Below are 17,245 nucleotides of genomic sequence, written 5' to 3' on the forward strand. Positions count from 1 at the left end.
ATGTGCACATGGTCACTAAATACAACCCAAATGCTGCAGACATGTAATAGCATTTTGTCTATATAGATACAATCTGAACGACCTAGTTGTTACCATGTTATTTGAACTATGGGATGCAAGCTCCTGAGTAGAGCTTTGGGGAGCTGTCCCACGTCCGAACCTTGCTACATATAGCCATAGTGCACGTAGGCAGAACCCGCACAAGTGCATGTGTAGGGCATGTGGAAATTTCTCCAAAAAAAAAAACACTAAATTTCTAGATAACCAAGTGTTAATACAATACAAGAACAACATTACGTGCATCAATGCTCAAGGGGCATGGCTTTCCAACGTCATGCACCTACACTAGGTCTTTCAACGGAAGTATTAGAATGCACATATAGGACTAAGATCACATTCATGCCACGCTATTCACTTTTCACATACAACACTACTCTCTTCATCCAAACCCATGGCCAGGCAGCAGATAAGCAGAGTATGGATCTGCACCATGAAACATTGTGAGAGCAACCCTAGAGAAAGAGGAAGCACATTTAGCAGCTTTTAAATTAAATTGTTCAAACCCATCCAAAGCTTTCATTGCTCAGCTTAACAGTCCATAAGTTGAGAAGAGTGGCTTCAACAGAACAGCATGGTAGGATGAAAGTTACAAATCCTATTTATAACATAGTTACTATTTGCAATGATAACTTCGAAAGATCAGTTTAGCAGCATCGTACTGAATCTCCGATGAAAAGAACCTCGTTTCCTTTTTGTAGGCCCTAGCTGTGACCTCAATTCACGCAAGACCTCCTTTTGAGTTAACTAGCAAATGATATAGCTATCACTGGAATTTCACTTCAGCACTTTTAATTCAACTAACCAATGAAATAAACTAATCTGACAAGATCAAACACTCAGGGTGGTCAAACCCCCAAAGAGAAAGTCAACTTGACTGCAATACAAATACAACAGCTCCACCCATAAACGTGGGTCTCTCCTCTCTCCTGAACCAGGTGGTCTTTCATATAGGGGAAGGTGACTAGATTGCATCACAGCAAAGATATCGATGTCTTCATCTGCCATGTTGCATGTCTATATTTACATCGATGTAGTGGAGCTGTAACGCAAATGCTTTTCATAAAATTCTATCAACTGAAAGCATAGCAAAAATTTGTCAGCATCCAAAGACAAAACACATAAATAACTGAGCACTTACCAAAAACGCAGTTGAATGACACGGAAACTAAATGTTCAACCTTGGCACACACTGCTATTAAAGGCCAAACATAGAATATATACGAGTGATTCCAAGACAAGCATCATCACGTGACAAAACTACTAACCAGTCCTGGAAAATTTGCCTTCATGAACTTGTTATCTACCAGAACTTCTCGCCCATCAGCCCTGTCCAGATCATGAAGAAGCATTAAAACACTAAACAAACCCAACGTAAACTAGCAATCCAGAATATATGCTCAGCCCTTTCATTGGTCCAATTTCGATATGGGAGGGCCATAAATTTCTCTTCTTTTAAATACTTTTTTACCATCGGCGTGTGACTTGCATCACAGAGAGAAAGACATTATGACAACCATCCATTATCTATGGAACTTGGTATCATCACTGCAGCAACCTTGACATCTGAGAAATCAGAGAAATCTCCAGGGAATGGCCTATAAAAGTCGTCCACATCTGTGGGACTGTAGGAGGTAGTAAACCTCCGACTTGATCTTCAAAACGTTGATCTCTTCTCTGGTCTTGTTCTGACTGAGAGCCTGTGGCAGCTTCTCCCACTACCCCATCAAGAAACCAATCAAAGGCTCAGTCTGGCTGCTGATGAAGTTTGCCCAGGAAGCAGTCAACCAGTCACTAAGTGTAGGGTTTGCACACAAGGTAGAGCTATGAAGGGTTATAGACACCTGGAGGCACCGACCTAGGCATCCACCAATCTCCCTTGAAACAAGGCTAGGGCTTACTGCACAATCCCATAGGCCCATGTCTAACTCTGGCTTCTTATCCAATCAAGATGGCCTAAATATCCAAGTACATTATCCTAAATATCCAAGATGTATAGATCTTCATAAACACCAACCAATTGTGGGTATTGATCTTCCCCATGCACACAGGTCTTCACGAAACACTTGGGAGATACACTTGTACTTGTCACGCGCACTTGCTGTGTTAGGGTGCCACATGGACATTCAGCATAGTCAGTACATTTAGGATACCTTCTTAGATGGTCCAAGAGCACCCAGGGACCTGTCGCCACACACCATCTAGGTCAATTAGGGTAAGTCAAGTCGTGCCCATGGCACAAGTCTGGCTAAGATTGTAGGAAAAGGAGACGTCCAAAAGGTACCCTTTTCCATGCAATATTTGGCCGAGGCTATCGATCCTTGTATTAAGGACCAAGCCTGGTCCATAGAGATCATCTATCCATAGCCTTTATTGAAAGAAGCAAATAATCATCCATCATCATTAGAGTGAGCAAAGGTTCGAAGGTTAAGGTTATTTGTAAAAGAATCATGTTTTCCCTAGTTACATTCACCACAAAGTAGATGCCAAGGGTAGCCACCTTTTTCCCTACATTCTACTTCAAACCAACCCCATAGGCCTCTTGCCAAGGACCTAAGCTCTCACCGTATCAAAAGGCATCAACCAATTTGAAGAATTTTACCGTCAAATGAACTCCGCAAACTGCACAACCTGTCTGGAGAAAATTTGTGGAAACGGCACCTCCAGTTGGAATAAAGCAAAACCCTCTTAGGGCTCATTAATTGGGTCTATGATAAGCACACACATCAAATCTTCAAGCATTCTATCTGCTGGTTGGTGAGAATCAAGTATTTTCTCAATTTTTGGCCATCTGTCATTAACAATGGATTAAGGCTAATTATATGCCTAATCCCTACCATCAAGGGTTCAAACCTGACATCGAGGAGTTGCCATGTCATGCTGTATCATTCGTTTGCAAAACCCCTTTGATTTTGACATTCATTTGCATCCTCCAACTCACACTACATTTCTGCCTATGCCATCAAGGGGGAGCATTGCACTAATGAGATCAAGGAGTGCCATCAAGCACCTAATCTCTGTTGTGAAGGATTAAGCACTAACCTACCATGAAAAATCAGAGGTTAAGACCTTCCTGGGCATAAAAAATGGCATCCCTTTCTATGCATTTAGACAAGTTGATGGTCTAGGCTTCCATACATGGCAAATGAAGGTTAAGTACCATCTTATGAGGAAGAGCATTTGGAGCGTAGTTAATGGGAAAGAAAAGAAGCCTACCGCTAGAGATACTAAACTTGCATGGATCACTAGAGGTGATAAAGCTTTTTCCATTATTGCATGACTACATTCATCATATCTCTGACATAGTTGTCTCTAGAAGCATGGAATAAGCTAGAAGAATTGTTTGGGGAAAAGAGTAGAAATTCTAAGATTGCATTGAAGATTGATTTCTTTGAGCTTAAGTTAAACACTTATGAGTCATTCGCTACCCATGTTAATCACATGAAGAGTCTCATGACTCAACTCTCAGCTATTGGAGCACCAATGGGTGATGACGATGCGGTGGAAGTTCTCCTAAAGAGCATGCCAAATGAGGAGTATGGACATCTGGTCACTACTCTCAAGAACTTTTCCTTCTCCGACAATTAAAGCATCGCTTCCCTCCAAGAGCGAGAAAAGAAGATCTAAGAAAGAGGTGAAGACCAAGCTTTCTTCTCCAAGAAAGATCCTCACAAAGAACCGTCCAAGGGTAAAGATAACGAATGCAACTTTTGTGGTAAACGTAACCATGAAGAAAAAGATTGCTTCTTCAAAAAGGAATGTAACTTTTGTGGGAAAATGAACCATGAAGAAAAGGGTTGCATCTTCAAAAAGAGAGCATCCTCAACACATCTTGCAAGAAATGAAGAGGCTTCCAAAGAAGAGGCCAAGCTCGCACTTGATAGTGAATGGGTTTTCTAAAGCCTCCTTGAGCCAAAGCAACTCTACAAAACATACCTACTCTTCTGTAAAAATCTCACTAGACTATGTTGGTGAAACCAAAGCCAAAAAGAGCTTGGTAAATCCAAACATGTCTAGACTAAGGTGGTGAAATTAAAGCCTAGTAAATCTACACGTCCAACGTGCTAGATAATTACTTGAGGGGTAGTATTGGAAGAAGTCAATAATCATCCATCATCATTAGAGTAAGCAAAGGTTCAAAGGTTATTTGCAAAAGAATCAAGTTTTCCCTAGTTACATTCACCATGCCAAGGGTAGCCACCTTTTTCCCTATATTCAAGGAGATGCTTGTGGAGAGAATAGGGGTCAATTGAATTGATTCCTAACTGTAATTCACCCGGTCGGGTGTTAGCACTATTTGGGCAACCCCTCGTAAATAATTAACACGCAACGCCTCTGAAATAGCACAAGACAAAGACAATGCTGAAAATGAACAACCGTACAGTGGCACCACACTAGGGCTGAAACCAAGCCAACCCCTCAATACCTAGTATATTATTGAAGTATTTTATTTAGTACAATGTTCCACTGGCTCTTTAAGCCACATTTGCCATGAACAGAAGGAATGAATACATGTACCAAAGTGGAAAGGTACGTTAAGGTAAGGTACGCATTCATGTAGGAGTTGAGATTTGAGGTACGTTAAATACATAAGGTCTGTAAAAACATAAAAAATATACTATATAGTGTACATATATATACAAAAAAATGAATAAAAAAACAATTCATTTCTGAACATTCAACAACACCACAATTACCAAAATGAGAGCTCCATCCGTCAACATGTTTCCTTTGCTATCATACTCTCAGCTCTGGCTCTGCAATGGCAGTGACCGCAGCGGCTGGCACCGCATCATCATCATCTCTCCCTGCAATGTCTGTATCATTGAGAGGAATGGCTATGTTCGCACTTTGCATAAGTTGGCTAAAATCGGCAGTGGCAACCGGCCTAGGGTTCTTTTTCGCCCAAAATGTTTTTAAAAACCGCCACGTACTTGCCAATGAGGTAATAGCTCAAGTGGTGAAGGTGTTTGCCTAGGCCCAAGAGGTCTTGGGTTCAAAACCCCCCTTGGTTCTTCCTCGGCGGCATTGCCTACAAGTAGATAAATAAGCGGCTACTACAGGCGGGCACCTACGGCGGTGAAAAATCGGTAACTACAGGAGGGTCTTGGGCCAAATGTCTGTCGAGGCGCCACCGGGAGGGAGGAGCACGTACGGATCTGTACAGTACGGTATAGTACCCTACTATATGCTAAACTATACCTTATAATAAGGTGCGTTCATGGAGATGCAACCTTGACATGTACCAAACAAGATTGTTTGTTGGAGAAGAATTATGTCGGTGGAGAGCCTCGCCAACAATCCCCACCTCTCACTAGAGCAAAAGCAACAACAAAATTGGTGTTCCAGTTCCACACACGACACTAGCGTGCTCGCACTAGCACCTAGGTTGCAGCCTCACGATAGCGAGTATGCTGAAAATGGAAGACAAGCACTAGAGAACACTCGACACAAATCCAAGCAACATCAAAGTATGTCTCTAAGCCTAGCGAGGCATGCCGTGACAAACTCAACCACATGTCCAAGGGATAAAGATATAGAGAGAGAGGGGAGAGAAAAGGGAATGGGGATCTTGCACAGTATACCACATCGAGCGGGGAACAAGCCCCGCCCCCTTTCAGGAATTTATTCAAGAACAATCCACGAGCACGCTGGCCAGGATCAATACAATCAATGAATACAAAACAAATAGATATGCCGATGTAGGATATCCAAGTCGATGTCAATGTCGAGGCACAAGATCTTTGATGCCGAGCACACCACACGGACGACCCACAAGTATCTCTCACCGAGCTAGTACAAGATCCAATATCCAAATCCAATAGATCCCAAGTCCAATGAATCCAAAGCCAAGTCCAAAATCCAAGCTCCATGTCTAAGCTCTGTGTAGCATGTTCATGTCTAAGCTTCATGCCCAAGCTCTCTGTCCAAGTTCTTCATGTCTATGCTCAAGTTCACGCTTCCATGCCGAGCACACCACGGGGATGATCCACAAGTGTCTCTCACCGGGCTAGTACGAGATCCAATATCCAAATCCAATGGATCCCAAGTCCAATGAATCCAAAGCCAAGTCCAAGTCCAAAATCCAAGCTCCATGTCTAAGCTCTGTGTTCCATGTTCATATCCAAGCTTCATACCCAAGCTCTATGTCCAAGTTCTTCATGTCTATGCTCAAGTTCAAGATTCCATGTCCAAACCTCATGTTCCATGTCCAAACCTCATGTTCCATGTCCAAGCTCTATGCCCAAGGTCTCCATGCCCAAGTTCTATGTCCAAGTCCTCCATGTCCAAGAAACACTCGCTCATCCCATGAGTAATCTCCACAACTCCTATAGCCTTGTCGATGATGAAAACCCTAGAAAATCTCTTTCTGGCAAGAAAACTAATATAAGACATTTTTTAATGGTGTTCAGACAACAACCTCCAAAAAGCAGTTTTTAGGATTTTTTGAGCAATTTTAGGGTTTCTAGATTGTTCAAGGTTTCTGAAATTTTCAGTCCGTACAGCTGTATGGATCCGTATAGTCGCACAGAAAGATGGTGACGTGGCACTACAGTTGCTGGAGGCGCTCTGAAATCAACAGGTAGCGATGAAAAACTCCAAGATTTGGTTCATAGATGATGATGAAGAAGATAATCTCCATGCTTGCACGAAGATGGCAACGCGATGAGAAGAGGTTCTTCTTCAACTTCATGCTCAAGAGAGGCTCATGCTTCTTTTATACTTGGGGAAGCCTTACTTTTTGCCAAAAAGTGATGTTTTTTCTTTGCTTTTGTCTTTTTATTAAATATTATTAATAATAGCCAAAGTTCTTAATTTGTGCTTTTACAACTTCAAAGCCTTGCTTTTTGGTCCTAGAGCTGCTTTTTGAGAAAGCGACTTTTAGCTTTTTGATCCGGCTTAGTCTCCTCTTTCCAATGGTGCCCTTGGCTCGTGGTCAACCTTGTTTGACTTTTTGCTTTTTCTTGCTTTTTGACCAAGAATGGTGCTTTTTCTTAATCAATCCTTATGGACCCTGTCCCCATGTCTTCTTCCACCTGTCTAGTATCCAGGCATGGATTTCATTATGTGAAATAGAGTCATTATGTGAAATAGAGCTAGGAAGACCAAATAGTTACAATGTCGATGAAGTAGAGAGCGTAGAATGCAACCGGTCAGACGCGAGCATCGCCCACGAGCACAAACAAGCTCATGTAAGGCCCGGAACAGCTCCAAACAACAAAACGCAACCAAAGGGGCTCGTGGGGAATAGTCGCCTATCCACAAAGGCTTCTTGGGAGCTGGCCGTTCCAACATGATGACATGGTGCCCGAAAAGGTGGTTCAACTAGGTAGCAAAACAAACAGCAACCGACACGTGGAGAGAGGCGCCCTTCAAATGAGGATCCCAAATATGAAGTCGGAATTGCAATTGGGTGAGTGAAGCCCCCTGTGTTAGAAAAACAACGAAGAGCTTGTGTGAAAAAAAAATGACGATTAAGCTTGCAAGGAGATGAGTCGTCGTCGTGCATGGGATTTTAGGTGCCCACACCTACCCTTTGCCACATGGGTGGTCACCCCTCACTTTTGGGGTGTCCAACCTTCACAGCTTGGCCAATAGGGTGCTTGGCCAATAGGGTGCCCACAAGATTTCGGCCCCAAGCACTTTGATAAAGTGTCCATCTATTTTTAAATGAGAGTGAACCTACAAAGATTATGAACATTACAAAGCATTTTAATAGATTAAAACAAAGGTTTAGTGTGCACTTACAACATGTTCCCATGCCAAAAAACTTGTCAAAATATAGAGGATTCGCACAATTCACGAGTAGGCATTCGAGTCCCGTGAATTGGACATTCATAGCATGCAATCACGAAAACAATTCATGCGAAAATAATTTCAAGCATGCAAACACGTGTGCATTTGCACTTTGTTATGGACAAATCTCCCAGTCATAAAACATGTACAACACTGCCATTTTTGGGCATAAATCTGCCACTTCAGAAAGCTCAGAACTAAGATGCCGAACACTCGAATCCACACTTGCATAGAACTGGGACACAGACACTCGGATCCACACTCTCGCCACAAACAAGCACGAAAATTGGGATCCGAACGCTCGAATCCACACATTGGCCTCAATGCAAGCGGCATGAAGGTTGTTTACCCCCCATAAATTTGCACAAGACTGAAGAAGACAATTTGGGTGGCCAAATGGTGACATGCCCTACGGCTGCTAAACGATTGTCCTCAACTGAAAACGCATTCAGGTATGCTTGTAGAAGTTATAGATAGTCGGTGAAGTATTCTTTGTCTACCCAGTTTGCATCAATAGCAAAATAGTTTTGAAAGTTCACATGGTATCGCCTAAAAAGCTTGCAACCAACTAGCTCTCTCTCTCTTTGTGTGAGAGACTATTTGCTCTAGCAAAAGTGTCTCTTCAAGCTCATCAACCTCTAGCAGCTATTCTCTAACAGGCTCATGCAGATATGGTTGTCAAAATACACAGCGGAGATGATAACCAAATCTGAGAATACAAGAGCAAGTAGAGTGCAGAAAATAGACAGCATAAGAGAAGGAGAGAGATAGACGTGTAACTCTACTCTATATACACAAGATCCCGGAATGATACAAGATAATATGACAAGGGAGCAATGGGGCCATTTTATATAGCCCCCATACTCTAGTCGGCCTGCATCAGAAGCAGCCAACAAGCCCTAAACCTCCACGACTTGCTGAAGACACCCAGTCGGCCAGCTATAATGGGTCGGCTAGCACATAGGTGAAGTCGTGGACCTGATGGAGGAGTCGGCCAGAATCTGTCAGCTCCAGCCACCATAGGGTAGCCACCCAAGCCATAGAAAAATGAAAAAAATGGGAAAAAATACGGGGAGTGAGGAAAAATGAGAAAAACACCTACGAGGGCGGGCACACCCACAACACAGGCCCTCGTGTATCAGTAAAGACAGGTGATGACTTCCTGGCTATGAAACCAACCCCAGGGAGCTGGAGTACCGCCTGAGCATAGCCTAAGGTAGAGACTTCGTGAAGAGGTCCGCCGCATTGTCCTCCGTCGAACAATAAAGTAGCAAGATGTCACCAACCAAGATCTTCTCACGTACAAAGTGATACTGTATCTCGATGTGCTTGGTCCGGGAATGTAAAACCGAGTTCCGAGCAATAGCTCTGGTTATCACACTGGATGACTGTGGGCTCCTTCTGTGGAAACCCAATCTTGCCTAGCAACCTCCGCAACCACACAACCTCGCAAGCAGCACCACAAGCAGCCCGGTACTCTGCCTCTGTCGAAGATTAGGCAATAGTTGGCTGCCTCTTACCGCTCCAATAAACCGCTCCTAAGCCGAGGGTAAAACTATAAATTGAAGTAGATCTCCTCGTGTCTAGATCTCCTTCCCAATCTAAGTCACTCAAACCTTGGAGTCTCACTCCATCCCCTACTGTGTAGAAGAGTCCTAGATCCTTCGTACTCGGCAGATACCGCAAGATCCGCAATCGTGCGTCCCAATGAGACTTCAACGGTGTTTGCATAAAAGAGCTCAATAGCCCCACAGAGAAGCTCAAGTCCAATCTGGTGTTCAACAACCAGATCAATGAACCAAATAGCTTCCGATACTACGAGGCATCAACTGGCTCACAAGGATCATTAACAGTTAACTTTGTATTCGGGTCCATCGACGAAGTAATAGGCTTGCAGTTCTCCATCCCAAAGGCTTCAAGCAACTCATGAACATATCGCTGCTGAGAGACGAAAAACCCCCTCTGGGTCTGCCAGATCTCCAATCCCAAAAAGAAGTGGAGAGAGCCTAGATTGGTCATCTCAAACTCCTTTGACAAGGCAACCTTCGTCACGACATGACCGCCGGTGAGAATGAGATCATCCACATAAAGGATGATAATCGTAACCATGCCGCGTTCCCGAAAGAGATACAAGTTGGAATCTGCAACCGATCTCTGAAAACCAATCCGAACAAAGAAGGAATCAATCTTCTGATTCCAAGCCCTGGGAGCCTGTTTAAGACCATACAAGGCCTTACGTAACCTGTAAACCATCCCTTCTGATCCTGGAACAACAAAGCCTAGAGGTTGCTCAGCATACACCTCCTCCTGCAGATCACCATTAAGAAACGCAAATTTTACATCCATTTGATACACAGGCCACCTCCGATAAGAAGCAAGGGCAAGAACGGTCCGAATCGTGGTCATCCTTGCTGTCGATGCAAAGGTATCCTTGTAGTTGATGCCTGGCCGTTGAGCATAACCTTTAGCCTCGAGTGTAGCTTTGTGTTTGTCCACCGACCCATCTGACGCATATTTGGTCTTAAAGACCCATTTGACACCAATGACTCACCGTTTCGACGACCTCCGTACCAACTCCCATGTGTTGTTCTTCTCGATGGCATCAAGTTCCACCTGCATGGCTTTCCTCCAAGTATCCTGTGAAAGAGCGAAAGTGGGCTCCTTGTCCCGCATGATACGAGACATCAAAGCATAGTTTACCTGAAGAAGCTCCGCTGAATGGCTTTTGTCGCGGACTCTGTGCGATCTTCGAGGGCCATCCTCTGTGGTCTATTCAGAGAGAAGCTCCGTGACACCTGACTCCCAAAGGGTGTCTATCAACCACTTGGGTACTCAAACAGACCGCGGAGCCTCCTACTGTCGCGGGGGCTCTACTCCAACTGCGGGCTCAACCTCCTGTACTAATTGTGGTTGTCCAGCTGGAACAATGGACTGGGAATCATCATCAGACTCCTATGGGTCTCCAAGAAGTGGCGGCTCCTCGACAGTGGATACTGGAACATGCTCATCAAAAACCACATCCCGGCTGACAATAATCTCATCCCGGCTGACAATAATCATACAATCTGTATCCCGTCGAAAGAGAATTATACCACACAAAAATAAGCTTACAGGACTTGGAGTCAAGCTTCCCCCTCTGCTTCTTCGGAATATGTGCATACGCATCGCTCCCAAACACACGGAAGTGGGAGACATCAGGTTTCCTACCAAAGTATGCCTCAAAAGGAGTCATGTGAGGTACTGAAGTCGTCGGAGACCGGTTGAGGGTATGGACAGCCGTCGCCACAGCCTCTCCCCAAAGTGGACGAGGAAGATCACGATGCTCCAGCATCGTTCTCTCCATCTCCACCACAATCTTGTTTTTGCGTTCTACAACTCCATCCTCAGATGGCGATCCTGTATTGGCCAGTTCTCGCTTGATGCCATGATCTGTACAAAATCTGACGAAAGCATTCGAAGAGAATTCACCTCCTTTGTCAACCTTGAGAGTCTTTACCTGCAATCCAAACTCTTTCTCCACCATCACATGCCAATCCTTGAACCGTGAAAAAGCTTGGTGCTTCTGTGAAAGAAAGTAGACCCATGTGAATCTGGAACAGTCATCCACAAGCAGCATGAAATATAGAGAACCTCCCAATGATGGTGTCTGCTCAGGTCCACACAAGTCAGTGTGAATCAACTCCAATGGTTTTGAAGCCTGCCTGGAAGCATGCTTCGGAAAGGATTCCCTATGCTGCTTACCACGTATGCAAGAACTGCAACGTCCTTGCCTGCTGCCAACATATGGCAAGACAACCACTATCTGGTCCTGGAAAGCTCGCCGCAGTGCATCCACATTTAAGTGGCCAAACCGAAAGTGCCACAGATCTCCGACATGAGAACCTATCAATGAGGAGAGTGCGCAGAGCTTGTAGATACCATTCTCCACACCGCCTTCCCAAACAACCTCGCCAGTCTCACGGTCCCGTAGAGCAACTAAATGCTCCTCAAATTCCACCCGAAAGCCAGGCTTGCATACTTCATGCACTAACAGAAGATGAAAACCAAGAGCAGGGACGTAAAGAACACGGGAGGAATGCTTACCCTCCTTGCCGTCGGGAATAATCTCCATCCGGCCCTCACTGTGTATCGGAATGGTGGAGATGTAGCCAATGAAGATGCGACCTAATTGCCGTTTCAGATCCAAAAAGAAGTCTCGGGAAGGAGTCATGTGCCTGGAAGCACCATTGTCAAAAATCCACTCGCGGGTATCCTTTGCGGTGAAGCCAACTGCCTCCTCGCTCAAAGACGATGAAGCATGTGAGTCCATCATCTGTAAGCGCACAAATGCTGGAGTCTTTGCAGCTAAGGCTGAAGAATCAGCACTCTTCCCAGCCCGCTTAGGACACTTCTTCCAATAGTGGCCTTTCTTGCCACAATCATTGCAGGACCTCTCGGCCTTCACTTTCTCTCAATCCGTGTCAGGCTTCTTCTCAGAGAGCTGAGGAGGGTTCGTGAATCGTTCCTCCTGGTCCAAGACCATGGGCACAAGCTCCTTCCATGTAATGGTGCTGAGCCTACCACTAGTAATCAAAGAAGAGTAGAAAGCGGAATACTGAGAAGGCAAGTGGGACAACAAAGTGATGGCCATATCTTCTGATGATATCTCCTTCAACTTCCAAAACGATACCCTGTTATAAAGAGAAGCCAAGTGTTGCCGTATGCCTCCAGCCAGCGTCATATGCTTTACATGATTGATTACCTGCGGTGTGCAGTTAAGGAAGATAAATGAACGGACCCTGGCGTTGACATGATCCCACAACTGTGCATGTGCCTTGCGGTCCTTTCTGGTTGACTGTAACTTCCCTTCCTCTGCTTCCAACCGTGGAACCCCGACAACAATGAAATCAGCAAGGTCATATGGCTCCAGCACAGATTCCATCATAACCTTCCATATGCCGTAATTGTTCCCGTCCAACTTACGGTCCACGGGAAACGTGGGGAGTGTTGGGATCTTCACATGCTTCTCAGCCATCTCTAATAAATCTGCCATTGCGAGGATGTATCTAAAAAGGGTAGGTGGGTGGGAAAACAAACTTACACCTGCAAGTGGCTGTCCAGCAAATCAGCCCGCCGTCCTCTTGCTTCTTCTCTTCCCGAACAGTCCACCAATCAGCAACGCTACAGTCTCCCTCTTGCTCACACAACTCCCAAGATCTATCAAGAGCCTAGGGCTCTGACACCATGTCAAAATACGCAGCGGAGATGATAACCAAATTTGAGACCACAAGAGCAAGTAGAGTGCAAAAAATAGACAGCACAAGAGAAGGAGAGAGATAGACGTGTAACTCTACTCTATATACACAAGATCCCAGAATGATACAAGATAATATGACAAGGGAGCAATGGGGCCATTTTATATGGCCTCCATACTACAGTCAGTCTGCATCAGAAGCAGCCGAGAAGCCCAAAACCTCCACAACTTGTCGAAGACACCCAGTCAGCCAACACATAGGTGAAGTCGTGGACCTGATGCAGCAGTCGGCCAGAATCTGTGAGCTCCAGCCACCACAGGGTAGCCACCCAAGCCATAGAAAAATGGGAAAAAATACGGGGAGGGAGGAAAAATGAGAAAAACACCTACGAGGGTGAACACACCCACAACTGAGGCCCTGGTGTCTCAATAAATCCATCTTGCTTTTGCTATTCCTTGTATTCTTTGATGAGCGCTTCTAGTTCCTCCACTTCGACGCGTAGCGCGACAGGAGATGACTTCTAACAATGGCCCCACATACTTCCGCAATAAACTCACATGAAATGCATTGTGAATCTTCCAATGATCAAATAATGCTAGCCTGAAAGAACCTTCATTGATCTGCTTGATCAACTTGGAGGGCCCATAATACCTAGTAGAAAGCTTAGATCACACTCCCTCTTTTACTTGGCCTCTTGCGAAGTCTTACTATCTCAAATTTTAGCAATACCCAATCATCCTCTTTGATGTCCATTTGCCTTCTATGCTTGTCAACGGCCTTCTTAAGCTTATCTTGAGACCTGACAATTGATAGCTGCACCTGTGCAACGGCAACATCAAGATTTCGAACATACCCATAGGCAACAAATACCTCAATACGTAGGATGGGTGGCAAGCTCACTTTGCCATAGACAATCTCAAACACGGACTTTCCCATAGATGCATGTACCGTATTGTTGTAAACAAACCCTACAAGTAGTAGATACTTCTCCCACGCGATCTTTTGTCTACAACATAGGCACCTAAGAAGATCTAACACGGTTGAATTTGCAACCTCACTTTGGCCATCTGTCACCATTTGGCCACCCAATTGGTCCACCTGTGCTTTCTCATCATGTATGTACATTGGACTGGTGTCCATGGCAATTGTATATGCCGGGGATTGATGCCACTCATGTGATACTGTGGACTTGACTTGTGCCTCCGTGTACATGCCCGGAAATGCTTGGTGGATTGGTGTTCCATTGGGTCTGGTACCTCGTGTACTTGCCTGGAGCACGTCTATTTTGGTATAGTCTCATGAACGGGGATTGTCCATACCAATGCTGCATTGCATAGCATCTTTATGTGCTTGCTTGCAATTGAAATTGCATGCTGTTTTCATGCTTGCTTGACCAATGTGTAGTTCCGAGTAGGGGGACGCTCGCCCGCGAACCGTGTGTCTGGATGGGAAAAGGTCTGAAGCTCTTGAAAGACTACTTTGGGCATCGCTTGCCCACCTGCTTCAACCTTTGCTTCATAATCCAAAGATAAACCCAATCCCCTTCCGAAAACTTCATATCCCTTCGGTCTTTATTGGCCTGTCGAGTATAGGCCTCATGTGCCTTAGCCAAACAATCTTTTACTGACTCTAAAATCTCCTGGTAAGACTCCGTCACTCTTTTCGCAGATGAGAGTGATTTTGAAAAAAAAAAAACCTCCCCTTCCCCCCATTGGGAGGCACTGCCAACCACACCCATGGAGTAGGGTGGGGGATAGGGCTCTTTTTTGCATTGAAATAGGTAGAGTTTTGCATCATATCCTTGATTGCACCGCCAACTGTCCCCATGAGGGAAGGGGGAAGGTTGAGGGATCTTTTTTTCCATTAAAATAGGTAGAGTTTTGCTTCATATCCGTGGTTATCTCTTTTTTAGAAAGTTTGATGTGTATGTTGGTTTATAGTATGAAGTTAGGTAGTCCTTGGGGGGAGGGGGAGTGAGAGATGGTATTAGGGTGAGAGAGAGAGAGAGAGAGTACAATGATTTTAATGAAAATAAAAAAGGCCCCTCAGTCCCCCTTTCCCCCATGGGGCAATTTGAGCAAACCTAACATGATTGAATTGGAAATCTCACATCACCCATCAATTCGGAAGTGATAAGCATGTAAGGACTCAATCTTCTTGTCTAACATTACCCTTTAACGTAAACATGGGGTCTTTATCATGGAGAATATATTTAGGCACGTCCCATGAAGCTTAATAAATGAGACATAAATACTTTAACTCTATGTTTAATTTCAATTTTGATTATGTTTTTTTATAAGAATAGTGTGAACTGTTATGTTCCTTTTGAAGAACATAACTAAGTTTGGCATTGATGACAAGACTAGACTATTGCTAAGGAGGATTGTAGCTATGGGATAGAAGTAGAACATAAAATTTAGACAAGAAAGATAAAATTTCCTTCACTCTCTCTCTCTCTCTCTCTCTCTCTCTCTCTCTCTCTCTCTCTCAGATCCACCAATTGTTGTAACCTTTTTGGTCTCATAGGTCATTTTGGCCTTTTGAAGACGTTAATATATCATTTCATTTCTCTCTCTATCTATCTATCTATCTATATATATATATATATAAAGAGGATCTATCCCCTTTCTCTCTATGTAAAATGGATTTATCCAGTTCTCTCTTTATGCACAAAGAGGGTAAATAGATCCTCTCTCTAAACAGGATCTACCCCCTTTCTCTCTCTGCGTAAAATGGATTTATTGGGTTCTCTCTATATACAAAGAGGAAAAATAGATTGTGTTTTAAAAGAAGATCTAGCCCCTTCCTCTCTTTGCAAAATGGATATATCTGGTTCTCTTTGTGCGTTATTGGGTTCTCTCTCTTTGTACAAAGAGGGAAAATAGATCCTGTTTTAAAAGAAGATCTAGCCCCTTCCTCTCTTTGCAAAATGGATATATCTAGTTCTCTTTGTGCACATATAGAGGTTGACTATGACTCAATTCAAGGGCAAATAGAACTAGGTGCCTATCCATTTCAAAGCAAATAATCCAATATCTATATGTTTCAAAGCAGACAATCAAGGTATGTGCCCTTCTCATGATGTTTCATTTGTAAACTATCACCTTTCTTTGTCTCTAAGGCCACATTATTGTACATCCAAGACTATTGTTTGATTTTCTAAGCTACTTATGCAAATCTACGCATGATGATGTGTTAGGGTGTTGAAGAAAACTCTTAGAATAAGAAGCATAAGTGATAAAACCTCTTTTTACACTTAAGGTTTTTTTAAAGGATACTTAAATAGGCAACATTCCTTGTGAACCCTACACCTATACTACAATGGTAAAGAGTGAAACCCTAATATCTTGTATATCTATGACCACCAGTAATGGCGTCATAAGCGTCATGGAGAAGAGCTACCCTGAACGACTTCATGACACAGAGTCGGCCTTTGTAGAAAAGCCAACCATCGCGTATCAGAAAGTGGCATGGTCCTGTGGCATCCAATGCCTGTTCTCACTGTGTACCAAATTCCTCGGAATCTGCGTATGTGTGCTTCATGTCGTCTAGTCTTGTACCTACAAGGTCGAGTCTAGTGGTCTAAATCAAAGACACTTGTCCCTTCCTATTCAAAGCATCAGCCACTGGATTGGCCTTTCTTGGAAGGTGCTCAATCATACCACCAAATTGCTAGAATATCTAGCTCCAACGGTGTTGTCGGTCACCCCATTGTGCACTGGGCATTGTCTGAATCCAGCGTAATGCATGATGATCAATGCAAACCTCAAAGTCATGGCCATAAAGGAAATGTTTCCAATGTTTCAAGGCCTGTATAACTGCAAGGAGTTCATGATCGTAGACTGAGTAATTTTTCTCTGCGGACAGTAACTTACGAGACATGTAAGCTACTGGATGACCATTCTGTTGTAATACACAGCCAATTGCGATGTTACTCACATCGGTGATCACCTAAAATGGTTCATCCCATGAGGCAAGTGCTAAACAAGGCGCTTCTAATAAAGCCACCTTGAGATTCCTAAATGCCTCCAACGCTCGTGGAGTCATTCAAATCCGTTGCCTTCTTGTCTTGACACCCTTTAGCAGATCAGTGAGATCCGCCGCCGAGAGGTCAGAAAACTTGTCTCTGTGGTGGGTGGAGTATGCCTGGCATATAC

At 44.0% G+C, this 17,245-nt stretch overlaps 1 protein-coding gene across 2 annotated transcripts in view; it reads right to left on the reverse strand.

Annotated features, from left to right (window-relative positions):
- Positions 1–517: 517 nt before the first annotated feature.
- Positions 518–17,245, reverse strand: part of LOC147615197 (chromo domain-containing protein LHP1-like) — a 28,057-nt gene continuing 11,329 nt past the window's right edge. For both annotated transcript variants that reach the window (XM_086779226.1, XM_086779225.1), the window contains 2 exons: positions 1,326–1,386; positions 518–1,134 (listed from right to left, as the gene is read on the reverse strand). In XM_086779226.1, the coding sequence (XP_086635352.1) occupies positions 1,081–1,134; positions 1,326–1,386 (115 nt within the window). In that variant the 3' untranslated portion in view covers positions 518–1,080. The remainder of the gene's footprint in view (positions 1,135–1,325; positions 1,387–17,245) is intronic.

This window comes from Cibotium barometz, chromosome 40 (assembly GCF_041138505.1).
Source record: "Cibotium barometz isolate CiBa-2024 chromosome 40, ASM4113850v1, whole genome shotgun sequence".
Classification (NCBI taxonomy): domain Eukaryota; kingdom Viridiplantae; phylum Streptophyta; class Polypodiopsida; order Cyatheales; family Cibotiaceae; genus Cibotium; species Cibotium barometz.